The following is a 26,504-nucleotide window of genomic DNA, read 5'->3' on the forward strand; positions in this document are numbered from 1 at the left end:
GTATTTAGAGCAAGAACATCTGGGCATCCTCCACAGCTTACAGTCAGGGTCTCCTTGCAAGCCTACCCAGCTCTGTCTAGCACAAACAGGACAAGGTAGAAGGAAAATTTGCAGTACTTGCAATAGCTGTGGTACAACTACAGCATCTTTCCTAATGACATCCCAGAACTCTCTTAGTTAAGGACCTCTTTCTCCTTGACTGCAGCTTTTGGAAAGCAGAAGGTTGTAGTGTCGATGCATATTTGGCAAGCCTCTCAGGCAGCTGAGGAGAAAAAAGTCTCATACAACATACACCCGTTTTGTACAGGTCTAACAAAAGGATGGTGGCTGGAGATAAGACAACAGGTCACAATTGGTCCTACTGCATACCAAGACAAAGTGTCAAACCTGTTTGTCCCCTGTTGCAGCCCCTATAGCACAAGCCTCCAAGGTGCAGTTCTTTGTTAAATGGAATGCTGCTAGTTCTCCCCCCAAATTTTAAACTTTTTTTTTCTAATTAAATATCTATACTTACCAACTTCTGTCTTTGTTTCTCTACCTGAATCATAAGATGCCCAGCCACAAGAAAAAATATATATACCAGAAGATTGGTGAACATTGATAACTGGGTAGAAGAATCAGTTTAATTTCATAACTCTGTTAAGTGAAACAGTACAGTTTAATTAACCAGAACTTACTCCAAAATAGGTTCTTTACTACAGCAAAATAAATAGGTAGCTCACATGCAAAGTAGTTTACAAGAAATTCTGATTCCTGGTAATAAGACAAACAGTCTTCGTTTTCAGTAATACAGAACTAGCAGTGGGCTGTTAGGAAGAAAAAATAAAATCTGATACTGTGACTTACCAAAGCACAACAGCTGTTACTCCAATTCACTTTAAGACAGCATTTCAATTAAACTCTCCTGTTCACTAGTAACTTGTTTATAGCTATTTCATAACTTAGATTTTTTTTTTTTATCTTAGTGTCTAACCATATCTCAACCTCATCTGTGGGACCAGAGCATCTCATACTACAGTGACGCCCAGTATCAAGCACCAACCCCACCTGGTACAGAGCTCTAGACAATTCATAATCTATAACTGATGTGGCTCCTTCCAGCTCAGCATCTTCACCTTCTCAGCATACTCAGCACAATGGCTTGCCCATTCTGAATTTTAAACACTGGAGAGAGATTCTGCGGTTATTAATCTGACAACTGAACTGCCTTACTTTCAGGCAAAACTATTTATTGTTTTACCTACAGACGGGTTCATTCGCCTAATAAAATATTGACAATGCCTTACAGCAGTCTAGTTACTCAACACCAGAACACAAGTTCCTGGGAGAGGTGCTCCCAGAGTTGTTGCTGCTGCCCAGGCTACACAATGGCTGAGAGCAAAGTGCTCTACTCCTGCTTGCTGACTTAGATGGAATATGGAAATCCATCTTACCTGCCTTACAGGGATTTGGAGGATTTGTTTGCCAAAACACTCCTACTTCAGTGGCTTGATAACAAGAAGGCATATGAATTGGAGATACTTTAGTTACAAATGCACCAGGCAAGTCATTCTTAAGTACTTAATCACTACAATGATCTTTCTGCAAAGAAAAAGACATTGTTACCTAGACTTGCACTTGAATGACTAAGAATTCTCCCTCCCTAGACACAGAGATACCAGAATCAGTCACAATTATGTTTACATTAATCATTAACAGCATAACAAAACCCAGTGACAAGATTTTGGGGAACTCATTAACAAAGGCATGATGTACACACGTTTATTTAAACATGGCAATTTATACAATAGCTAATTAGCTAATCCCCACCCCCCAACCTGTGTACCTGGATATCAGAATTAGCACCTAGTATTTATAAAACAAAGAAAGACTTTGCAGTATTGTTTACTGCAAGCACTGGTCAAATCCTAAGTAATTCGGGCAAGTGGCACATGTGTAAATTAAATAATCCAATTTCTTGTGATCGTCTGACTAGCTCATTGCCTCACCATATCAGAGGAATTTGGGATAACCGGTTATCTTTGAAACACTAGGAATGCATAGTTCGTACATAGCTGACAAAAAGGAACAAAACACAGTTTTGGTCTGAAATTATTGCAGTGCAAATTTAAAGTATCTGTTTTTAAAGCAGTGGAACATGAAAGAGGTAGGTACTTCCCTCCTTGATGGTAACAACTTAACATTGCAGTTCAAGCTAAATAGCTCTGTGCTAGATATCTCAGGTACACTAACAAGTCAAGGCAGACTGGATTAACTGAGATATTTAAACTGATATAAAATGTTTCACTGGCATAAAAAAAGTTCTATTGCAAGAGGTTACTTTTTGCAGAGTGAGCTCTTAACCCGAAATACACTGATCTAGACTTTTAGCGACATAAAGCTGTGTTTATCTCAACGTTTAATTCTTTAGCAAGTTAATTTCTCTTGCTAAAGAGGGTCACTAAAGATCTGAACAGTGATGTTTCATGAAAATAAAGTGCACTTTTCTGCTCAGAGCAACAGCTCATACTTCTGCTAAAAAGCAGTCTCCAATTATATGAACTTATTTATTGACCAGGATTGTTAAAAAATCAATCAAGACCTAGCCCAGTGATGGAAATTACTAGGCAATGCCAGAAAAGCAAGCCCCTTTTGGCACAATTCTTTCATTACCTCCTTCCCTCCCCCTTTAGTTCCACATGACGCAGTTTTTATTCAACATATTCCCTCCTATTTCTGAAGCCTGGCTCAACATTCTCTTCAAAAGTGGTAGCAGCACTGATGCACACCACTGAAGGCTATCAGGTATACTGACAAAACAGAGAATGTTTACATGAAGAAAAGTCAAGTTTTAGATGGCAATAACTGTGAACTCAAATCATTCCAAGAATATCCTCTCTGATTCATCAGCTACACCATCTAGTTTATTGAAACACTATCAGTGTTCTTGCCTTTATACTGCAATGTGATTTAACCAAAAGGTGCTAATGTGAACACTTCCATATTTCATTTTCACTAATACACGAGATGTCATGCACAACCCAGACATTAGATTTTAAATCTATTTACAATTTTACATATTTTACAATATATATTTCATCTTTACAGCTACAGAATAAATCCAAGCTAACATTGGTATCTTTCAAGTTTCTGCTGGAACTCGAAATCTGTAAGTTAAACTAATTATTAAAAATGTTTAAGTGCATGCCTAGAAGGAAGCTTTCTGGAAACATGTCAATGGACAAGTGTTGCTTAAAAATTACACTGTTTGTGTAGAAAATTTAAATTCATTTCAAAAACTCACAAAAGCCTAATAGAAATCTAATTGACTAAAATAAATACAATTTATTACACCTAACCAAAAAAATGTACCTTTAAAAATGTACTGATTTAAGCTCATCTGATTTTTAGCCTTGAATTTACTTCCCTTTCCAAGAAGGGGATAGTACTAGGTGAGAATAATGACACTCTTCAAAGTTAACACTTTTAATTATCCTGCATAAACCTGAGGCTGCAGTGGTGGGGGCAGCTTGTCATTTTCCACGTTTTCAGAGTCAATAGCTGCTAAGGCTTGATTTTTTGGCTTAATTTCTAATGGATATTTCTCAACAATATCTTGGACTTCCTTTGCAACTCCATCAGTCCAATCTATCAGGTCTTTCTCAAGCTTCTTGGCTTCACTGACAATTCTTTCCTGTCTCTCATTCAACTGAGACAGGAGATCTAAGTTTTTATACATTTGCTTAACACCCAGGCACACATCAGGTGACCAGCTGTCAGATTCTTGCTTCTTCGGGGATGTCTGACCAGTCATAAAACGATCAAAATCCTCTTGGCTTAGATTTAAAGACTGAGCATCCAGTTTTTCAATGAAGGCCACAGCGCAGCACTATGAACAAAACAAAGTCAGCATCATCACAAGCTACAGACTGGAATTTGTATGTTATATATATATATATACTTATTATTATTATTATTTTTAAATCCTGCTGTTACACCAGTAAAACTATTAGACCAAAAAACAATTATTTTGTGTCTAAACAGATCATTCATAAAGAGCTTTCCAGGAAGCTATCTATATCAGACAGTTCACATGCATCTCTCTCCTCCCAAAATTTGAAGAAGTCAAAAACACAGAATGATACCAGAAGATACCGTTTCAGCTGAACTATTCTGACTTGGTGGATAACATTTAATCATGTGATCGGCTGAGATATGGTATGTTCATTTCATGGAAGAAGCAATGTTGAGATGCCCATCTTACCTCATGGATGCTCTCCTCCTCCTGACAAGAATTTTTAACATCCCAAGCATCTCATTCAAGTATGTTTTCCTCAACACTTGCTTTAAGATGTAACGCAGAGAAGCCAAGTTCATAATTATAATATAAACAAACACTTTTAAAAGTCTCTTTTCATCCACTCATTCATGACTTAATTCTGCAGTCCTTTCAAGAGGGAAACTCTCATGGGCTTATACAGGGACTTCTGCATCTGTAACAGCTGCACTGCCCAAGCCCAGGATTTTAGGAATAAAAAGTATTATCTCCTCACAGAATAAAAGTATGCCTAAGTCTCTGCATCAGACAATGCAATAAAGGGTTCCATCTTGTGAGGAGCAAAACACTCTGGTTTGGAAAGCAGGGAAAAAAGAAAGAAGAGATACATAGCAAAAGAGCTTGCTGTACCCTAAATAACCTTTAGCACTATTTGAAGAGTTGTTTTAATTTTCTTTCTACAATGTTATACCATGTTTGCATTTACTGGAAATTCCGGTATCTAAGTGAAAGATACTGTTGTTGTGTAAAGTGTCACCACTGTTCCTGCACTTACCAGATTGGTAAAATAGTAGCCATCTTCTCCTGTCATTAACCTGCTTGGATTACAGAATCGTGTTATATACTGGATGTTGGACTGCAGACGGGGTGGGTTTCCCTTCAAAACAATATATATAAGTGTTGGAAGAAAGTCATCAGCAGAAGCTGGTTCATTTTTTGTGATCTTTATAGCATTAAAGATGTGCTTGCTGCATTTGGTGATGCACGCCAATTTATCACGAGGCACACGCTTTGAATCCATCTCGATAATATCTGTAAAATAGAAAAGTTCTCAAATCATTAAAGCCACAGAAACAGCCACCTGAACAAGACAAGGTGGACACAATACTAAAAATGCATTATTTTCTATCTTGTGGTGCTTGATGTTCCATTAAAGTACCTGCTTATTCAGCTTTTTCTTGGTTCAGTCCAAGCATCTCAAATAAGTTAGGTAAGACTAAGCACTTCTCTGACAGCAGTTATTCCTGCTTCACAGATGACAAACTATCTCAATACAACAAAGACTACTGCAAATGTAAAAGTCTGAACAGCAGATAATAATTTCTCCCAATAGGAGATTTGAAATTTAAAACTGTAAATGTAAACTTCATCAATCACAAACCTGTAATTGCTTTTACAACCATATCAGACACTTCTGGAATTTCTTCATTGACAGGAACACACAGCATTTGTGGAGTTACCCAGTGCAAAGCCCTATGACACGAAAAAACATTAAACCATTCCATGCCAGTAACATTCAGATGTTGGAAGCCAGCTATTTCTTGAATTCAATGCACAATGAGTGCTTTGTTTGAGGCACTAGAACATTTATAAGCCAGTTTATTCCACTGAAGTAATTTACTATTTCCAGAAAAAAACATATTTTCCTTTTTTTGCTTTAACTTAACAAAAGCACACCAATTTATTTTGCTAGTGAAGTAAATTTTTCGTTATTAATTTTATTCATTCCTTCTATTTATTAAAATAAAATGCTTTTAAAACTTTTTGTTTAGAAAGCCTGCCAATTTTTTGTGCACAGCAACAGACTTTTAACATGCTTGACTCAGAGCCCTTTCACAGGACTGTGGATTACTCAGCTGTTTTTCTTTGAAAGGCTTACCTGATTCTCTTCTGGACGGCAAGATCCTTCTTCTCATCATCAGTTGTTTCAGGACAAAATACGTATTTATACTGTCGAGTCATAATGTATTTTTCAATCTGATCCATTGCTTTCTCAACTTTTTCAGGGGGCACTGAAAGGTACAAATTCCCCACACTCAACACAGTAAACATAGTATTCCTAGAATGCTTAGAAGATTTAATACAGTTTGGTTCTAATGTCACCAAAACAGCAGCATTGACTCAAGCCAACTCTCATAAACATTCTTGAGTTGATAAAGAGCTGATATACTTGGAGTATTTTCACTCTTTACAGCAGAAGCAAAAATATAATGGTAAGAACACCGTAATGATGTACCAAGGTAGGTACATTCACTGGCTCCCAATGAAGCACGTTCATTTAGCATGCAAATTAGGTTCACCTGTTTGTAGCTTACAAGAATATTTCTTGAAAAACAGTCTGAGAATAAATCCAATGAGGTCCTCAAAGTCCTCTGCGCCTGTTTATCTCTCTAAAAAAATCCTTAAGTGTTTAAGATGTGCCACTTACATGCCAGACACAGAAAGGCAGTCTGCAACAGAAGCACTCCCCTCTCATTGGCTTTTTGAGTATTAGCAGTGTGATAACACTATAATAATACTGCTAACTGGGTTGAGGCTACACATTCAACCTCAGTTTTAAATGAATAACATTGAATTTAAAACAGGAAATGAAAACATCTGAACCATCTTAATTGGGAGTTTAAAGAAAACCTGAAAAAACAAATAATTTAGATTGTAAAACTTTGCAGAAATGGTGCTGCTGGGAATAGTGCAGCGATACTACCAGACTAGAATCTGTTAACACCATCTCTGAGAGGTGGGTAGGAATGCTTTGCTTCTACTTGAAAACGCAAGAAGCTTTATCCTCAAAACATTACTTTTTTTCTAGCACTACGATAAGAGGAAGAAGAACACGATACTTTTCCAGCGTGTCTGTAATTTCTCTGCTACATTTTGATAGAAGTCCTGGGCACATTCAGATTGCTCCTCGATACTTAAGTCCTGCAACAGAAAATTGATTTAAGCGTGCATATGTGGAAGAAATTGCAAAAATGCCTTTGATGGCAAGTGTCCAGCTGCAATAACAGTCTAAGAATGCAAATATATCCTCCTTAGAGATGTTTATGTTGGCTACATTATATTCAAAAATATGAAAAACCAAGACTAGCTCCTTAACATATGAAAGATTTATGGTTCTTCGCTGAACAGCTGTGTACTAGCAATGGAACCAGACAGATGCAACGTCATTTTCCCCAGCCACATCTCTGAGTAACAGTGAGAAGACAATGTAGACTGTTTAAGTAGAATGCCTGTTCCCAATTTTGTCTCTTTTTAATTATGATATTCAGTATACCAAAAAAACAGGAATTTAAATTACAAATCTGAAAGAGTATCTATGAAGTAAACACATCTAATAATACAGTTACTATGAACATATTCACATCATTCATGAAATAACGTTGTCTTTTGGGCATTAACTAATTGAGCTAACGAAGAACAGAATGTATGTTTGAAAGATTAAAGTTAACTATACTTAAGTCACTTTACACCACTGAATGGCAGCATAAAACCAGCACTTAAAAAAAAAAAAAAGATGAGAGAACTTAGTTTCTGTGTTCTCTAAGGCCAAAACCAAGACAGCACAAACATGTAATCTCAGCTCTAACAGTAGCAGTGCTGCATTTTACACCTGGTTTATAAGTAGTAGCAAATTTTAAGTTTTGAGAAAGACTTCTTTGACTAGCACAAACTGTCAAGGAACCAGTTAACCAAGAACAACTTTAATGTTTGTAGCTAATAATTATTTTCACAAACTTTATGCTCAGAATAGATCAGTTTTAAAAGAAAAGAAACAAAAATCCAAGATGTTTTCAAAGTGGAATGCACGTAAGGCTCCATCAGAACTCCCTTTCAATTTCCAGTCCAATTTGAGGATATCATTTGAACAGCTGCTTATTAAACAGAAAGGGGGATAAAAAGTTGTACTGCCTTACTTAAACCATAGGTGGCACTAAAGATATATTAATCTTTCAAGAGCAATTAAGCTTTTATGTTGAGAAATTGAATATATCCTGTGTTCCCTATAAAAAAAGTAGTCAAGTCACCCTCTTTCCCCAGAGGGCAGTATCAACCTGCACACCTCCCTTTCTATCTTTGTACCATTTTATCTATCTAAGATATTAAGCTATCTAAAAACTGAATATGTAATATAGAACTACTTCCCAAAATCATGTTTATCAAAAAGATTGCTTATTCAATAGGCATTTTATCTTTCAGAACTAATTTCTCTGGGATGCAAAAGAAAGTTCTCTCCAGATACCTGAGATACTGAAGTTTGAGTTTTGCAGCATATACCATAGCAAACCTACAAACAGTAATGCATTCATCTTCAATTTGACTAAGCACACCAGCTGAAAACTCCTGTATACATTGTTTAAAAAACTGCTGGAAGAAGTGCAGCACTTTTTCCATCTCTCACCAATTTCCCCAGTTTACGTAAAAGACATGCAAATCACTTACCCTTTTATGACTCATTGTGTCCAAAAATAATTTACATTGCTTATAGATATCTTGTCCTGATTTATGATATGTCTTGAGAAATTCTATGAATTCCTTGGATACTCGATCTGTCTCGATGCTAGCCTGCCTGTTTATAGAAGGGCTGGGAGACTTGGATTCTTGGATCTCTGCTGGGAAAGTTTGGACACATCAGATTAGCCTTTTCACACTGGTGTATGATTCAAGAAACATTTACGACTTCAGATTTTTCCCCCTTATCTTGCAGATGAAAAAGCAGTCTATTTCTTAGCAATGAAATATTGGATATTATTAAATAGAACAATTAAATACTTAGTTTCCTAGAGAAGTGAAACACTTAGAGCCACATACCCCATTTATAGTACCGGTCTTTGTATATTAGCAAATTACTGTAACGTTTGTTTGCCTTCAGACTTCTTACTTTTCCATTCCTAGGTAAAATCCTTCCATATGAGATCAAGGTTTGCCAATGGGATTCCACAGCAGCTTAAGCTAATGGTGTGGTCCCATTTCCATCGTCCCTCACTTCTACATTCCTGCTCCCGCACTTCCACCAACACAAGCATTTATTCAACTGGCTCATGACCTAGCTCAGGGAATAGCAACTCTAGGTTCCTCGTCAGAAACAAGTCTTTCTTATGGGGTTTTCAGGAGGATTAGCTCCCCAGACTGGCTTACTGAAAAGGTCACAGGAGTACCAGCAGCAGCACAAAACAAGGAAAAGGAGCACAAGGTTGGTGAGAACACAGCAGCCCCTCTGGCTAGGCAGTTGGTGCCACAGGGTCACACCTGCAGCGTAAATGAGAACTCGGCCATTTGTGTTTCAGCAAAAGCAGAAGCACTGCATCTGCTCAAGAAAGAACCTGCTTGGCCCTTGAGAAGGGAGGAGGTATACAGAGTGCACCCAGCACTGGTTGCAAGTTCATACAGCTGCAACCACAGGGCTATCCCACAAGCACATCTGATTTTCCAAGATATACACTGGAAGTTAACTGTACTGATCCAATACCTTCCCTACCAAAGTTTAGTTCACCCACCTTTCAATTTGCCAGCCAACACTGTTCAAAATGAAGGATTGAATAGAGATGATGTACATGAACATGATGAAAAGCAAGCAGCAAAGAAACAGAAAACATGAAAATATTCAAAATCAAAAGGGTACAAACACGTCTTGCAACCTGAAAATACTAACATGCACAAGAGCTCCTTGTTTCAAGGAGCACACAGGCAGAACTCTCACATAAGCAAAAAAGAGTTAGTATATTTAAGTTGGTGTGTTTAATTTGGACTCCAAGTAGCTTTTTTTTTTTTTCCTTTTTTTTTTTTTATTTGTTTTTAAAGAGACACAGCGCTATAGTGAATTCAGAGCTCTACGATCCAGTGACTAACACAAACAGATCATTTGACCAAAGCACAAGGCTTGTTAATGCCTCTAGGCTTCAGCATAACCTTCTCTGGATAATGATTTGGTTCCATTAGACCATTTATGCTATTTAAGCTATACGAATGTACAGCTACAACTGTAGCAACAAAGATAAAAAGTGCAAATTGACCTCCGTTCCAGTTATACTAGAACACTTTCAGAAGGAATTTCCTTCAGTCATCTTTACACCTAAGATTCAAAGCACAAGTACAGCATTCAAGCTGAAGGGGCAAGAATTACTGTTGACTTTTGTCACATTTAATACTAAGTAATCAGTAAGTAGAGAGCATAATTTCAAAATCATAAAACAAAGCAGGGTAACATTCGAAAGAGTAGAATTATCATTTTTTCCCCTACAATTAGAGTTTTTATTTCAAAGAACTACTGAAGATTTATTTAATTTTCAACATTGATCTCACTTTATCATAAAAATAAAGAACTGCATTCTATTTCAGCTCAGTGAGTATGGATATGAACTTTTTAGTTGCAGATATAAAACAGGTTTTAGATACTAGAGATACAGACAATTGATGCAAGTTTGCTGCTAATGTAGGTATTAAAAAAATGAATGTTAGAACGACCTGACTTGAGTCACACCAAGAACATCAGGTAGTCACTCAAACACAGCAACTTCACTGATGTGTGTTGAAATCCTCTTTAAGGAAACTGAATCTGTACAATATGCACTAAGCATTAAAGCCTGCAGGAACAAATGTAGCTTCAGCAACAAAACGTTTTCAGTTTTTCACGTGCTCTAAAAGAATCAAGTCCAACTACAAAGAAGCTGATTGCAGGAAAGAAATTCCATTTGAACAAGAGAACCTACTAGAGGAGAGATGCTAAAATTAAAAGTACAGGAAGAATTAAGAAAGGATCATCTCTTATAAAGAATAAGCAGTATCCATATTAAAATCTTTCTCAAGGCATTCTACTGAGATGCTAGTTGTCACAGCAGAACATTAGCACTCCAGTGAGTCACTATGGTTGTGCCATGGTCGTGGATCTGAGTCCAAGCAAAGAATACGAAGCAAGCCCTATCGTTAGCTCTGCTACACACATGCATTCATACTCTTCGTATAATTTGCAAAATAAAGACATGGTACATCTGCAAATTTCTTTAGTAAGCAGACCATGTCAGAACTGCAAACAGCATAGGATAAGATCCTAAAGCTGTTTGCATCAGGGGTTTTGGTGTCTTTTGGGTTTAAAGAAAACCAGCATGTCTGTCTTCTCTTGATATGAAATTGTCTTCTTAATATAACAAACATCCGGAGATGTTTTGAAGATGTAAAAGTTCTTGAAGCGTGAACTCTTAAATTGAAGTCATTTCAACTTATAATCAGTTTTATAATTGCAACCTGGAATTATTTTTTGATAAACATATGAAGCAGCACAAGACCCAGCTACTTCTTACAAACTGTGGTAGTTTTTTTTTTTCTTTTTTTCTTTTCTTTTTTTTTTTTTTGGAAACTGCATAATCCTTCAGGTGTCAAGCTAAGGTAGAACACAAAGAAGCTTCAACTTTATTCCTGTACTGTCCCTACCAAAAAGCTAACAATTGGTTTAGAGATTCAATTTCCCTTCAGAATTCTAGACTTGCTTTTTTATTTCTTTTGGTCACCATAACACTCAACAGCACAGGTTATAACTGGCACAACCCTAGTTTGTATTTTGCAAAGCCCAACTAAAGAGTAAGCTTACTAAAACCAAGCAGACAGCTTGCTCAAGCTGTGCTGCATTACCTTCAGTAGGGGAAGCCAGTTCCCAGGAGGGAGTAAAAATTTCCTTCAAATCCCTGAGAATGTTATCAGCATTTCGCTCCCTCCCAAGATGTCCTTGCTTAACGATTTTCTCTTGAGCTGCTGAAATAAATGCAAAAGCAAGCAAGACACCAAGAGCAGGAGCATGTCAGGAGAGATGACGAATGGGATAAAAAAAGAAAATATGGGAAGTGTGAAGAATGAACGTAAAAAATGGTTTTCATACATAGCCGAATGTCTCATTTAGCCATCTGTTGCTTATACACCAAGACAAATTCTAAGATGAAAGAGACTTATTTAAAAATTCTTATTAAAGAAATGCATCACCTGTAAGGCTAAAATACATTAATGTTGATTTTTCTTCTGGAATTCCTCCTCCAGTCTAGTGGTTTACAAGTTTCACCCATGTGAGTTATTGCCATGCAAAGGCATCAGTCATTAATCATTCTTACTTGTACACCTGATCCAGAACAAACATTCAGCCAAATACAGACTTGATATTCACAACCCACATACATGTAAATACTACAAGGTTCCTTTCACATTTATTTTCATTTAAAGGCACCATGTTTATACATTCAAATTTTCCTGTTAAAGCTGCTGAAGCGATAAATTATGGCAGCATCACCTGATACCTTGTATGTCTAAATGCAACAGAAATGCTGATCCCAGTTTTTTGGAAATGACTGACACTCAGTACCTTGTCTCCCATTTTCTTCTGGACGAGTTCAAGTTCACGTTCTAAACCACAGGATCACACAATGGTCAACTCATGATTCTAGCACAAACGTGTGTCACACAAACAAGATACTTTCACTCAGCAACACCTAAAAGCTCACATTTTTGTGTGTTTTCAGTAAGACTTTGTATACAGAAGTAGCTCTCAAGAAGCATCATTGCCCCAATTTTTTCAAGTCAAGTCACAGAGCATTACCCTGCCTTGCAGGACAATATATCTGTCAAAAATACTTGTTAACTTAATGTGTTGTATAGAACCATTAAAAACAAGGTGGAAAAGTTACCCTTCTTAGCTCCTGCTCTGGAGGAAGCAGTGAAGAACTTCTTCACAGTAGTGACCTTCCGTGTTTTCTCATTAGTTTTCTTCTCCTCAAATTTTGAAAAGGTCAGGGACTGCGCCCCTTGGGTACTCTGACTACTGGCATACGCTTCTTCCTCCTCACGCTGAAGCCTGAGATTAGAAAGCAAAAAGTCTCATTTAACTGATTAATGCGAGCACAAATAAATTAATATCCTGTGCAATAAATTACTCACTCCTTTGACATTTCAATTCTCCTCTATGCCCACCTTCATTTCGAGCTTCCTCTCGCATATCCCTTCACTACATTAAATCCACTCTTCCCGTGTTGTAATGGGGAAAGAGAGGAAAGACTTAAGATAGCCAGGGAAGATTAAACTGTCTCCTCCCTTTTGACATTACCAAAATATAACAACAATCACTTTCCCAATGTGTCACAACCCTGAATCCCACAGAGGTAGTCTTTCCCCTCACCTCTATGGGAGCATTTCCTATAGCCAACTTCCTGCCCACGTCCTCCTCTTGGGGGTTTCACTGCACATCACCAGAACTACTTTCTATTTTGAGATGTCTTCATCAACTGACATACAGTTCCCTTCAACCCCAAATATGCCTTGGCTATCTCAAGACAACCCCTCTGTTCTTATCAGCCGTTACCATATCTCTCCATTCACAGAGAGTTGCTCATCTTCCTTTATCATCTTACTGAAGATAAAAAACCACGGCACACAACTGAGCAAGTGACATACCCCATCGCAATCTTAAAATTATTCTGGGGAACAGATTATTGCTGTCATAACTTGTTTTCAAAGTTGTGGAAATACATATGCTTGCTTGAATGAATGAGGCAGACCACTTCCCTGCAACACTAACGGTGCTTTGCAAAGACCAAGCCCCCTTTAACATACAAGAGATAGGAGAGACATACCAATTCTTCAATGGTTACTGTTCTCCTTACGCAGGAGAATTAAGATGGGTTAAATTACACTGTTCTTCAAGCTGCTAAAGAATTTCTGAAATGTTCTGAAATTTCTGAATTTCTGAAGCTGTTAAAGAATTTCTGAAATGCCCATTTTTACTGCACATAGTTACATACTGACAGCATAACTATCTGCTCCAGTAATAATAAAATTCTTAAGCCAAATTTATGACAAGAAAAAAAATGATGTCCCCTGTGCTGTACTCAACAGTTTACCTGCAACCTTCTGATGAGGCTACAAATTTTGGGCACTTCATTCTACCTATCTTTGCAGTTAGTCTGTTCCAGTGACAGACAGTTAAGAGAACTAAAAAACAAAAAGAAACAAACAAACAAAAAAAAAAACACTACTTAGTGGGCAAGAACTAAAGACTTAATGTAAAAGGGTCTGGGATAATTAGATGCCAGAAAACCCAGGCTTCCAACTCATAAGATTGAACTCAAACCCAGAGAGCTTCCACAGACGTCACCTTCTACAGGTAGTCTGATAAGAAATCTGCACTTCATGGTGTTTTGTTTTTTTTTCTAAATTACCTTGGTTAACTTATCACTAGGTAACTCAAGTTCACCAAAGCGTTCTAAACTCAGCTTTCTCAGGCATTTGTACTTTTTCCTAGAGTTCCAGCATATACCAATAATACATTAGGGTAAGCATATGTAAAGAATCTGTGTCCACGTGAACAAACATCTTAACCAGCTCAAGCCAACTGGCTCTTAGAGTTAACACGCAGCCTCATCTCTGCAATTCATGCAGCCTTGAAGAATTTAATTTTGAGTGGATATCACGTAACTTATACCTGGAAGTGGCACAAAGGACAGTTGTGGTGCAAGAAGATGCTTTCCGCTTTTCTCAGGTAGTGGATGTTGGTTTTACTTTCTACCCAAATCCAACAAAATGCAGTTGTGGCTGCTCTAACTTTCTCAGTCAAGCATAGATTTCTCTCAACTCCCAATTTCAGAGTCAGATATTTATCACACCAGAAAAACTAAACCATTTTGCAGAAAATATGTGCTTAGAAAAATTGCTTCAGTTATTAAAGTTAAAGCTTGGATGCCTTTGGGTTTAACCCTGAAGTCTGTTGAATGACCACAGCTGAGACTAAAATTAGTTTTTTAAGCAGTAGCTGAAACATAAAACCACTGTGCTGGCTGTATTCAAGACACAATAACTGCCATCTCCAGAGGCAGAGAGATTTTAATCAAAATTGTCACTTTGACCCTTCCAACTGCTAGTCAGAATTACAGATTTCAGTATGCAAATAGGTCAAAGAATTTATTGAGAGGTTGGGGGGGTGTTTACATTTGTTACTTCAGGCTTTCTTTTGAAACGTCTTAAATTAGAATGTCATAAGAATTAATTTCTGCATCAAAAAGACGACTTCAATTCTTGCTGGAAAGGTCAAATTTGAGCACTGATGATGAAACTGAGCCAAGTAGGACTAGAAAACATGAGACAGGAATAGTATTTAGTAGAGTCAGCCTACTGTGAAAGACGAAGGCATAAAGAGGGCTCTTTACCGCTCTGCCAGCTCCCAATCCTCTTGAATCTGTTTCTGCCTGGCCTTATGGTATTCCTCTCTCCAGCACTTGGAGCAAAAGCCCTGCCAAGCAGGATTGCCATAGTAACCACATCCCTTCTTGCACAGGAGCTCCGACTGATCAACGTGAATTCCTCTGCGTTCAGATTTCAGGTTCATTTTCCTCCTGTTTAAAGAGAAAAGGGTTAAGAGACAGAAACATGCTAACAGCCCGCTGTTTGAAGGCTCCTCTCTTAGAAAGCAGCCACCTGCTTTAATTATTGAGCAGTCAGTCCCATGGTGACACGGGAAATTCCAGAGGAGGAAGGGCAGTTACATAAGCACGCAGCCGCAGCATTAGCATACGTTTGCATGGCTGTGACCTGCAAACAGGGCTCGGCAGCTGGCCGGGAGAACAGCCCGGCACTGCCAGCCGTCCGGTGATGGCACAAATCTCTGAGCTCACCCGCACGCTGTTCTGACAGCCACGCAGGGACAAAGCAGCAGGGGAAAGAAGAAACACAGAGCTGCCATCCCCAAAGAGGACTCGGTAAGGCAAAGCGTAAATAGCTTTGCACCCAGGCTGTTTGCACGAAGGGCAAAACCGGTGAGAGCTCAGCAAAGGCATCTTTGGCTCCATGGGATGTGTCTTCAGAGCACAGGGAAGGATCCCAGCAGGGTATGTTAACATGGATGAGGTGCATCTCCATTTCACTCAGTGCTCAGGTTACTGCAGGGTTAAGCTACGTGTCTGCACCCAGCCCTACAGAATTCCCATAGTGACCACAACAAAAACACTGGTTTTGCACCACCCAGCCCTCCCCTTTCTTTTTTTACTTGACAGAAGCCAGCCCATGTGCCAGCTTGCTCCCAAGGGCATTCCAGCTACTTGGTGCCAGTTGTAAACGCTGGATTCATTTCAGGATAACGGCAGTGCAGGATCACCTGCGAGTTTCAGGTGTGCACATGAAGACACCGGCACTGGGATCACACTACTGAAATACGCAGACACTAGAACAAACACCACGGGGTGCAGGAGGGCAGGTCTGGCCCCAAACTCAGCCCCTTTTCACCCCTGGATCCCCTAAAGTGCTCTTTGCGTAAGTTGAGGAAGGCATCTTGGCAGTTCAGGAACTCAGTGTTCCTTCAGGTGCCACATGTGAAACCAAGATGAAAAGTCGTCTCCTTAAAATAAAGAACATCAGAAGCAGAGCAATCTCGTTTCTCCCCAAGTGAACCCTGAAGTCCATATGCTTGAAGAACGCAGTCCTCTGCTTTTTGGCATTTCTGCCCAGCAAAGGTCACTCATCCCTGGGAGCTCGGCTGCTCGACAGCCTTGGAAAGGGCCCGCAGTCCTTCCCGGAGCCATTCAGCAGAGGACAGCAGTGAGATGCACGACTGCCACTGCCAAAGACAGTTTTCCACTCTACGACAGCAATTTTATTCCATGCTGAATCCTATATGATCAATTAATTTAAGAGACTGATAGCGTTAAACATTCCCCGTTAATCTAAACAAGCTATTTTAAGTAACGGGAAACGTATGATTTTCTCCGAGGGAGGAACAAATTAAATATTCCATCTCATCTACGTAAGTATTAAGGCTCCCTCCTCTAACATCTTTATCTTTGAAAAAAGTAATGAGTTTCTAAAAATAAGCTTAAAAATAGTTTTGTTGTGGACTTAGGTTAGAAAAACACTACAATTTAAGTATTAGAGCTTTATTTCCCTCACTGCCTTCCAAAAAGTCCTTGTTTCTGTGCTATTTTCATTTTCTGATTCCTCTAATGAGGTGTTCACGTTGACGACAGCGCACAGAACTGCAGACTGACAGTCCATCAGGCACCAGAAATTAGCAACCAAATTTTTGTCAGCGGCACAACCTGAAGCTAAACAGAGTAACGGGATGGGAATTGCACGTCGTCAGCATCTGGCAGCACAGCCCTTTCTCAGAGCACCATGCACAGCCTTTGTAAAAAAAATTTTGAAATAAACGGGGAAGTGAAGGATTGCAATTTCCACAATTGTTCCTGACCTGAGGGACAGCTTCCCAGAACAGAAGCTGCAGCAGCATTTCAATTAAAGCCTTCTCCTGCCTGAGATAAAAACTGCACAAACAGTTTTCCATACTCACGGCAAAGCTGACGGGCCTGGATGTCTCAGTTATAAATGCCAGAGAGCTATGAAGACATGGCAGATAAAACCCTTTTTGTAACACAAAGTTCAGAGAGATTTTACACTGATCTCTATCACGCAAGGAAACGCTCTCTCTGATCCTATCACCCACTAAAAGGGTCAAAGTCACGACAGTTTTGCAACTGGATTCTGTCACCCGGTGCCATAACCGAGATGTTTGCTGTACATAACGAAAAGCACTGTGCTTTGGGCACTTGGATTTCTGGAAAAGGAAAGGACTGGAACGAAATCTTCTTGCCTAATCCCCACATCGACACCCGGCTTTCTGACAGCTCAGCAGCATACCCCGGCTTCTGTGCCACTTGGGCACTTTCCTATCTCTCCACCGACACACACACACGTCAGCTTTCAATATCCACAGGGCTTCAACCACATCCTGGTGTCACGACCACCTCTGGCATCCTGCTGACCCCACCAGAACAAAAAATTTGGTTCTGCTCAGAGGCACAGCTCAGCAGCTTGCACAAGAGGGAGCGAAGCAGGTCTCTTGGTAAGGAGGTTCAGGTTTTTTGCATTCTTTCTGGAGAGGTTTGCAAGGAGCCACGAAGCCAAGCCACCAGAAAACGAGCTGTTCTTTTTCTTCCCCTCAAGTATTTCCAGTTGCAGTTACATCAGGCTGGGAGGCAGGACAAAGGAGGTCACGCTGAATCGATGTGCAGAAGTCACATGCTGCACTCAGAGCCGCGGCTTTTTCCTTTAAAGACAGAAAGGGTTCACAGCCACGTTTCACGTGGCAGCATTTATGTTTTAATAAACTGAATCCAAGGAGTTTATTTAAACTGAATATGAACAATCCACCCCAGGTCAGCTTTCTTGCAAACAAAAGATCTGTCATTCCTAAAAGTGTTTTTTTTTTTTTAAGAGCATTTGGGGTCCTCAGAAGTTCCTTCTCCTTCTTCTGTTCCCACCTCTCCTTCCTTCTCCAACTAAAGGTGCATTGTTCTTTATCCAGAGCCCAGCTCCTCAATGGATTTGCATGGCCAGACCTTTTATTTGCATTCACACCCTGAATGTATCAACTACCCAAAGCTCAGCTCGTAACCCAAAAGAAAGAACAAACGTGGGATTCTCCTCGAGTCAGGCTCTATTAATAATGCTAATAATCAAAAAGGATCGAAGTACCAGAAGATGATAGCTGAAGTTACACAATCTGGAGAGATGCCCTGCTCCAAGCATCCTCGTTGCAGCTCCTGCAGCCCAAATAAAACTTCTCAACAGCTGCAAGAAGCACTGCTCCTCCCTCCCAGGAGCAAACGCCTGTGTAAATGGCTTATTTGTACTCACAAGCTGCTTTGCTCAAAAAATGCAAATTGTTCAGCTGTGAACGTAGTCAGGAAAAGCAGAAGTGACAGCTTCTTACAGATTTCCTCATAAATACCACGCCAGAGAATTTTCTATACTGGTACTAGACCCCTCAAGGATTCACGACCATGTTAATTAGCATCACCTCTCTGATGCTAAAACAAAAGTCTATAAAATCCTTTTCCCCTTGTTCCTTATTTGCAAGTAAAAGCTTCTGCCCTGCCGTTTTCCTCTGACACTGGAAATGGAGAAAGGCTCAGCTGCTCTCCATACCCACGGTCTTTGAACTGCCCCCAGCAGGACCACGTGTGCCCAAGGGGGTCGCTGGACACATGCCCGACACCCGGACCCTCGCGCACCGCTGGTGGATGAAGCACAAGACACCGGTCACGCTGGGTGGATTGAAGACTTGCACATCAAAGGTCCAAAGAGGAGATCTGAAAGGTCAGATTTCCCTGCACAGCTTTCTCATCAGCATCCTTGTTAGATCCTTTTGTTAGAGTGCCCAGTCCGTAAGAAGATGGTATGGTTTAATTCAGACATAGCTTTTTACTTCCTTTAATGCAATTCGTTCTAAAATTTATACATCTTACCATCAACACAGTTTTATATTATTATTCCTAAGCTCATTTATTTTTTTCCTTTTATTCAGTAGGACTTTGAGCACTCACATACTTCGAGCAAGTGTTTTGAGAGGCGTGCGATACCAGCTCGGAGGTTTCTCAGCACTTCCTCACACCCCTAGGTGCCTCCTGCCAAGTTTGGCATCCAAAAGAATATCCAGAGAACCACAGCTTTCTTCAGAAAATGGAAACACATCATTCACGGGGGATAAGCCAGCTGTTTACCCAGCAGTTCCTCCATGACTTTGTCATAGCTGCAAGTGAAAAACGTCTGGGGAAACAATACAGGGATTCGGTTACCACAGGCACAGAAGCAGACGTGTGAGCCAAAGCCAGAAAAACCAACTCTTCTGCAACACGCTGCTGGCCTACAGCCACATCAGTTTCCCCGAGTCGCACAGCTCGGTCTATCTATGAAGATTTACTTAGGCAGACACAGGACAAGCATGACACAGGAACATATTTTGGTACACGTACCATAGGAGAAAAAGAACCAAAGCATTGACGTTGTTTGGAAGGGGGCTTTGTGTTGTTACGAAATCTTTTCTGTTGACCTGAACCAAGACAGTGTTCGTTGAGTGTGGGTGCTCAATAAAACACGTTCTGATTTCCACAGATTTTCAGTTTCAGACCTCAGGAGCCCAAGTCTCTCATGGCAAGCACTATGGAGACATCTAAACCTACAAAGGGATTTTATCAAAGCGTTTTGTCTTTAGGCAACATCTGCAACCTGCAATCTACAACCTACACAGGCTGGGAAATACCTACAAGCACCCGAACGCACCCTACGACAGCCAGCAAAGCGCAGCACCTCGCTCACAGCTCACCTTCCACCTCTCAAGGATCCAGTCCTGAGCACGCCAGGCTGGATGCCCGGCCACTGGCGTCTGGTTTGCTGCTGCGTAAAACCACTGATGCAGAAGGAACCAGGCTGCACCGGCACTGAATTATGCAGCCAGGTGTTATTCCACCTCATTTCTCTGATGATCTGCCATCGCACCCCCCCGGGACTACGGGCACAACCTTCCCCATCAGCTGCTTCCCAACTCAGAGGATAAGAACAGAGCTCAGAAGTTTGCAGGCACTTGATAATCACACGATGCCTTGATTCTAGGCCAGTTACATCAAACAATCCTACCATTTAGATTCCCAAAAGCATGCTCTCTGTCAATTATAAGGCCATAAATCCTCAGGCCATCTTTCCAGTATGCTGTAGAGGGCACCGAAGTAGCAGCAAGCAGCGCTCCACGATACTGCACCTTTCATGTCAGGCTCACGGCTCTCAGCAACAGCGAGAGGCTATAACCCAGTATTCTACACAGAGCAGCTTGCAAAATAGCTGGAAAAATTCATAGCACAAGTCTTCAAGCAGGCATCAAACTGACAGCAAAGAGCGAGTGCATTCCTAGCCTCGCTGTAAAACAAAGAAGGGGCACCTCTCATCCAAACAGGAGCTGTCACCAAGAACTGATTTAATGCACACATGAAAGACTGCATTTACGTAACACATTCTTTTCAGCAATGAACCTAAGATAATTTTCAGAACACTTTGGGGTTTGCAGAGGCTGCAGGCATAGCTTTGGCTTTAGGAAAAGCACTGTTCATGCAATAAGGCTTGGAAGCAGCATGGCTTTATCTTTAGGTCTGCCACCACTGCCTAGTTTTTCTTGTTCCTTTCTAATGTGTACCTACCTTAATTCCCAGAGCCTCAGGAGGCAAGCAGATACCTTTATTGTCCATGCAGACCGCATCACTGCCAGAAGGACAAGTTATTGACTTATTCATACACTATTTATTAGTCCTGGATTGCTTAGGTCACCTCTGATGGAAGAGCTGGTTGAAAAGGCTCACTTATCATGCGGGGGTCTCAACCTACAGGTGCCTTTATTAAGATGCAATTGCAAGACAACATATAATTACTACAGGCTGTGAAACACAGCTTCTAAATAACTCTGCGTGCAAACCCTGCAAATATAAGCAGTGGCTTTGTACAAGTGCTCTGTAAGCAAGTTTCAATTTTGGTACCAAAGTTCATTAAAATACATCTGTAACCAGGAGAAAACCTCACACAACAGACTCAGGCTGTCTGGCACAAGGTATGAGACTGCCTTGGGCTTGCATATTTCAGTCTGCTGCTCTTTTGAGCAGAACATGAACATGTTAAAATAATAAAAAATAAAGAACGCTGTCTCCTGACATCTGAATTCCTCCTTGTTTTTTCCCATCGCTTTACTCTGTTTCTTGAAATTGAGTCTTCTCAAAAAACCCCTTGGCACAACTCATAGCAGCGATCTACACCCGTCTTTCCCCTGGACTGAAGCAAATGCCTTTTGGCTCTCCGAGTTTAAGCCTTCAGAGAACTTAATGAACAACTTGTAGTAATTCTTCTCATTAAAAAAACATCCAAGTGCTCCAAAGAGCATTCTCTGCATGGCTGGTACAGCATCACCCGCTGAAACTACCCATTTATGGCCAACCCAGGCATGGGATTTTAGAGCAGGAGAAGCAGCAAAGCTGGGGCAGTCTCCAAATGCATAATTCAGGTGGCTGAACAGCACCGTACTTCCCATCTCATCAAGAGAGGAACAAGTCCCACCTGAAGCTGGATGGAAGCTCAGTCCCTGAAAATAAGCTTACAAGGAAGCCTAGGAAAGGCATCGAAACAGAGGGGTGGGACTGGGTTAAGGTCTCTAACAACTGGACATCTGGGCTGTGGAAAAATAACACATTGATCTTAGAAGCTACTGCAGCATCTCACATGAAAGTGATCATAAACAGATAAATTGCCTTATCTTCAAAGCCAAAGAAAGCATCTTTTCTAGCTAAATGGTACAAAACACTACCAGCACTGGTAACTGAAGAAGCAGATGATTCTTTTAAGTGAAATATCTGAAAGCAAACACCCTGAAACACCAACTTGCAAATTACCCACAGAGCCATCCTACTCTCTTCCATCAGCCAAGTATTTAATGCAAAGAACACCCATCGACCCAAATGCCACAACGTCCTTCAGAGCCAGGTAAGTGTTGAAATAGTCGTGACTCACACGCAACCTTAAACATTCAAGTGTGTAATTAACAGAAAGCTAATTAAACATGAGCTGGTTTCCTCCAAAGGAAAGGGTGGGGCGAGGATGACCTAAGAGTCACTGACAGAAAATACAAAAGCCATTGGACAAGCTAAGAATTAGGAAAGAAACAGAGGAGCTCTCTTTGGAGAAGAGATTGCATGAGTCTTCACAAATTTAGAGTGCATTTTTTTTGCAAATAAGAAACTTCAGCTATAACATTTGCTTCCTAGTATACACAGCACAGGTTGTTGACTAATGTTCTAGAGAAAATAAATAGTTGTTAACTGTATTTACGGACAAAGAGCTCAACCTGGAAACAACCACAGTCTTGTACTGTAATTTGGCAGGGGAAATTGCAACCACTGCTTCAAACGTCAGGAGCCTAATGGTCAGGAGGCTCCAACAACCCACACTGCTCACAATCTGAAAGTCAGTTCACTAACTAAAGACTGGACAAAGCATTTTCCCCCCTCCAATGTCAATACAGACTTCAGGCTACAATTTTATTTGTCCACATCAGATTCTTAACAACTGCTCTGTCAGGAGTAGCGCGGACTGATGAATTAACAGCCTACATCTCCCCACCTACACATGGCTCACACCTGCATTTCTAAACAAAGTCACAAGAAACATCCAAAAATCACCTTGTACAGCCTGACTTGGAATTCAAATTAGAAGAGGATTACCTAGAACTTCAAAAACCTCCTCAGAGGTAGCAGCTAGCAGCTTCTACAGGTTTTACTCATTCTGCCAACGTCAACCACGCTCACCTGGGTGCCGATTAAAAAGCAAGCTCACTGCACCCTCAACAAAATACTTCAAGGCATCTCAGGTGCCTGTTGTTTGTGGTGTAAAGTGATCTCAGGAATTAGCGTAATTAGCTTTATATTCTTATCCTTCCATTGTGTGTTGTTTGAGGTTTTTTTTGGGTCAGCAAAACACCCGTTTGAGCTATGATTCTCTTCCTAATCCTCTCCCTATAAAAAAAAACAATGTAATCATGTCCAGAAGGAGCCCCAGGTAGCTCCAGAAGACCAGGAGGTGCTCAGCACACTGCCCCGAGCACCAACGTCGGGTGCTGCCAGCCCAAGGCACCACTTCATGAACAGCTTCATGACTATGAGAGCCAAGCAGACCGGTACAGTGGGGCCTCGTCAGTAACAGCTGCAAAGCACAACCACCATAACGCACCCTGCTCCCAAAACTTCCTCCAAAAACATCCCAGGCCCCACTCAGCCCGCAGGAACGGGCTGGTTTTGCCTCCAACAACCCTCCCAGCTGACTCAGCGCCCGTCACAGCGCTGACAGCGCCCAACAAGGGCAGCCCAAGCAAAATTAATACACCGGCGTCGAACCACACCCCCGTGAGCACTTTGGTTACTTCAGGCTCGTCACTCATGTCCCAGTATTTCGTCTCCCAGTGTTTCATCTCCCAGTATTTCGATTTCCAGTGTTTCATCTCCGAGTGTTTCACACCCTTTTGGGCGATATGGACGCGTTGCTTCAAGGCGATGACTTGGTCGCTACCTGGGGTGCTCGTACAGTGACGGACACCCACAAAAGCACCCGAAATGCGCCGCTTGGCATCCGACGTGCCCTGCAATCTCCGCTTGGCTTGAGTTGAACGGATTTTGTTTTAAAAGAAGGCGTCCCACTTACAAGCAAAGAGCCAAAATCCCCTCGATCCACCAGGGAAAGGGGGGAACAGGCGGCGGGGGCCGAGCTGCAAAAGTTACCGGCGACGCCTCCCACCCCAACCACCACAGCACACGCACGGAAAAGAAAAACGAGATGACTGAACCGTACCCACGGAAAGAAAAATTGGGAAAAAAAAATAAAAAAGAGAGAGATTCTAAGAGCAGCTGAGCCTTAGGAGCCGCACAGGGAGGGAAGCAGGGCCCTGCTCCCCTCAGCCCGGTGGCATCGCCCTGACCAGCACCGGGGGGGCTCCCCCGGGCCGGTCCCGGTCCCCTCAGGGCCCGGGCTGGGTCTCACCGGTTGCCGGGGCCCTCCCCGGGTCCCGCCGCGTTGCTCCGCTCCCCTCGGCCCGAAGCGGCCCCGGCCGGGCCCGGCGCCTCCTTCCCCGCAGCGGCCGCCCACGGAAGAGCGGGGACGTCGCTTCCTGGGCCGGGCCCCGCTGAGGAGGCTCCGGGGCTCGGCCCCGGTGAGGGGCAGGGAGAGGGGATTTGGGGACGAAAGGGGGTGAGGATGGAGAAGCAAGGTCGTAGGAGGAAAGGGGAGGGAAAGGTGGGGTGTCTGGGGCTCCTGAGCAGCAGCCGCCTCAGCTCAAGGGTTGGAATCGCACTTATCGGAGAATATCGCCCTATATCGTAGAGTATCGCCCCATATCGTAGAATCACGTTAAGGGTGGAAGAGAAATCCAAGATCAGCTGCTCCAACCGTCCCCCCGGCCACCGGTGTCACCTGCTAAGCCATGGCACTAAGCACCACAGGGCTGGAGACACGGTCCAGGGAAAGGCTGATGTTTCGTCAGCTGCATGGCGAGCACGAAGGCAGGGACAGGACAGCAGGGACAGGACAGCAGGCAGCACCTCAGGGACCCTTCACAGCACCTGTGTCCCACACGAGCTGGAGCTAGGAAGAGAGCTGCATCCTTGCGGGGCTCCAACGTCCTCCTCAAATTCTCCTCTTGCACTCTTTCCTCTGCGCCGTTCAGTGCCATCCCTTCTCCTCTCAGCCACAGCAAACCAGCACCCGACAGCCGCCTTGCTTTTGAATCAAAACTCTGTTTTTTTTCCAGCTCAGGCTGCTCCCATGAATGGCATGGGGTGTGCACTTATGCTGACTGCAGCAGAAAGAGAAAGAGCTGCTGCTATTTAAAACTTATTCCTCTTTCCCTTCTCGTTTACTCAGTGCTGTCACTTGGCGTGTTTTTTCCCCATTCAGCAGAGACATCCAGTTGCGAAAGCAGGTCTCACCTCAGACGGACGAACAGCAAGGAAAAGGGCAGCTCAGTTACTTCAGAATGGAGTGAGAACACTTCTGAACGCAGCCAGCCAAGCAAATCCAGGAACAACTTTCTTTCAGAGCATGGCACAAGTAGGGATGGCTACTTGGACCTTTTCTGCGCTGTCTCACACGCATGGGTGGGTATGGGGAAGGAAGTAGAACTCAAATTATATCATACCAGTCAGACTCCCCGGGCAGCCAGCAGACTGCATAAGTGCCATCTGTTAAGGAAGTGCTGATGAACAAGTTACTGGCTGGTGCCATTAAGAAAAGCTTGGGAGGGAGGCTGCTGTCTTAATTATCACTTGCAGTCATGCAAGGCAAACTCAAATCACAGAATGCAAAGAGAGGGAGTGCAGTAGCTGCAGACCAGGTTAGCCAGATTCCAACCATTTTCAGTATAATTCACTTTTATTGCACAACACAAACATTTGTCTTCTTTATCTAGTCTGGTTTTTATTTAAAATATATTACCTGAACTGAAAAGCCAAGTGTAGTAAAAAATAAAATACTACAGTACCCACAATATTAAACTTCACACCACAACTGATTTAAAAATAAAAGACATTTGGAGATAATTCCAAACTCTAATTGTTGGCATCTAGGCTGGATTTTCAAAGGCATATAAGGTTACAATGCTTAGAGACATACAATTCAGCAAAACAAAATCAATTTATAAAACAGTGAAAGTAGAGGTAAACTTATACTAAGTTTGTGTAAGTAAAATGAGTAAGAACTGCTGTTCTGGAAAGCAGTTTTCAGTAAAAGGAGTACATACAGAACAGAATAACAGAACAGTTACCCCCCCCAAAAGAGCTTACTTGCAGAAAGATTAAGGGTCTAGAGGGTTTTTGGTTTTTAAATTAAATTATGATTCTATAGCCTAAATTCAGAACTGTCCTGCTTCCTCTCTGCCATGTGTCAACAACCTGAAAACATTTACAATTGTTTACCTACAAATAACCAGAGGTCAGTGTAACCCCAAGGTTCAGCAATACCAATCATTATGTCAAGCCAGCGAGTGCTCCTCACCTTGTGTAGCCAAGTAGTTATAAAAATTAAGAAAGTGAAAGAAGCAACACCATGTCCGAGATTTATGATGAATGACAAGACCGTCTTTCTACATTCTTTGCTC

General features: G+C 41.5%; 1 protein-coding gene across 9 annotated transcripts; it reads right to left on the reverse strand.

Annotated features, from left to right (window-relative positions):
* Positions 1-591: 591 nt before the first annotated feature.
* On the reverse strand, positions 592-25,473 carry RABGEF1 (RAB guanine nucleotide exchange factor 1). Of its 9 annotated transcripts, none has more exons than XM_068656104.1 (11): positions 24,973-25,473; positions 15,211-15,396; positions 12,700-12,866; positions 11,660-11,776; positions 9,532-9,552; positions 8,477-8,643; positions 6,877-6,958; positions 5,916-6,048; positions 5,418-5,509; positions 4,812-5,068; positions 592-3,868 (listed from the first exon to the last, which is right to left on the reverse strand). In XM_068656104.1, exons 1-11 carry the CDS (start codon positions 25,080-25,082, stop codon positions 3,470-3,472), a joined length of 1,731 nt encoding a protein of 576 aa, XP_068512205.1. In that variant the 5' UTR covers positions 25,083-25,473; the 3' UTR covers positions 592-3,469. The 9 variants fall into 9 exon arrangements, with proteins under 9 accessions (XP_068512205.1, XP_068512204.1, XP_068512210.1 ...); XM_068656103.1 differs by having other exon boundaries at positions 11,660-11,779; XM_068656109.1 differs by lacking the exon at positions 24,973-25,473 and adding an exon at positions 24,395-24,550 and having other exon boundaries at positions 11,660-11,779.
* Between the last annotated feature and the right edge of the window lie 1,031 nt (positions 25,474-26,504).

This window comes from Anas acuta, chromosome 19 (assembly GCF_963932015.1).
Source record: "Anas acuta chromosome 19, bAnaAcu1.1, whole genome shotgun sequence".
NCBI lineage: Eukaryota > Metazoa > Chordata > Aves > Anseriformes > Anatidae > Anas > Anas acuta.

Excerpts from the sequence above, each read along its gene's own strand:
- RABGEF1 (XM_068656103.1), bottom strand. The coding sequence starts at position 25,082 with ATGGCACTGAACGGCGCAGAGGAAAGAGTGCAAGAGGAGAATTTGAGG. Across the intron at positions 8,644-9,531 it reads GTTGGCTGGCAAATTGAAAG|AGATCCAAGAATCCAAGTCT; the intron begins GTGGGTGAACTA and ends CTTTCCCAGCAG. Across the intron at positions 5,069-5,417 it reads GGTTGTAAAAGCAATTACAG|ATATTATCGAGATGGATTCA; the intron begins GTTTGTGATTGA and ends TCTATTTTACAG.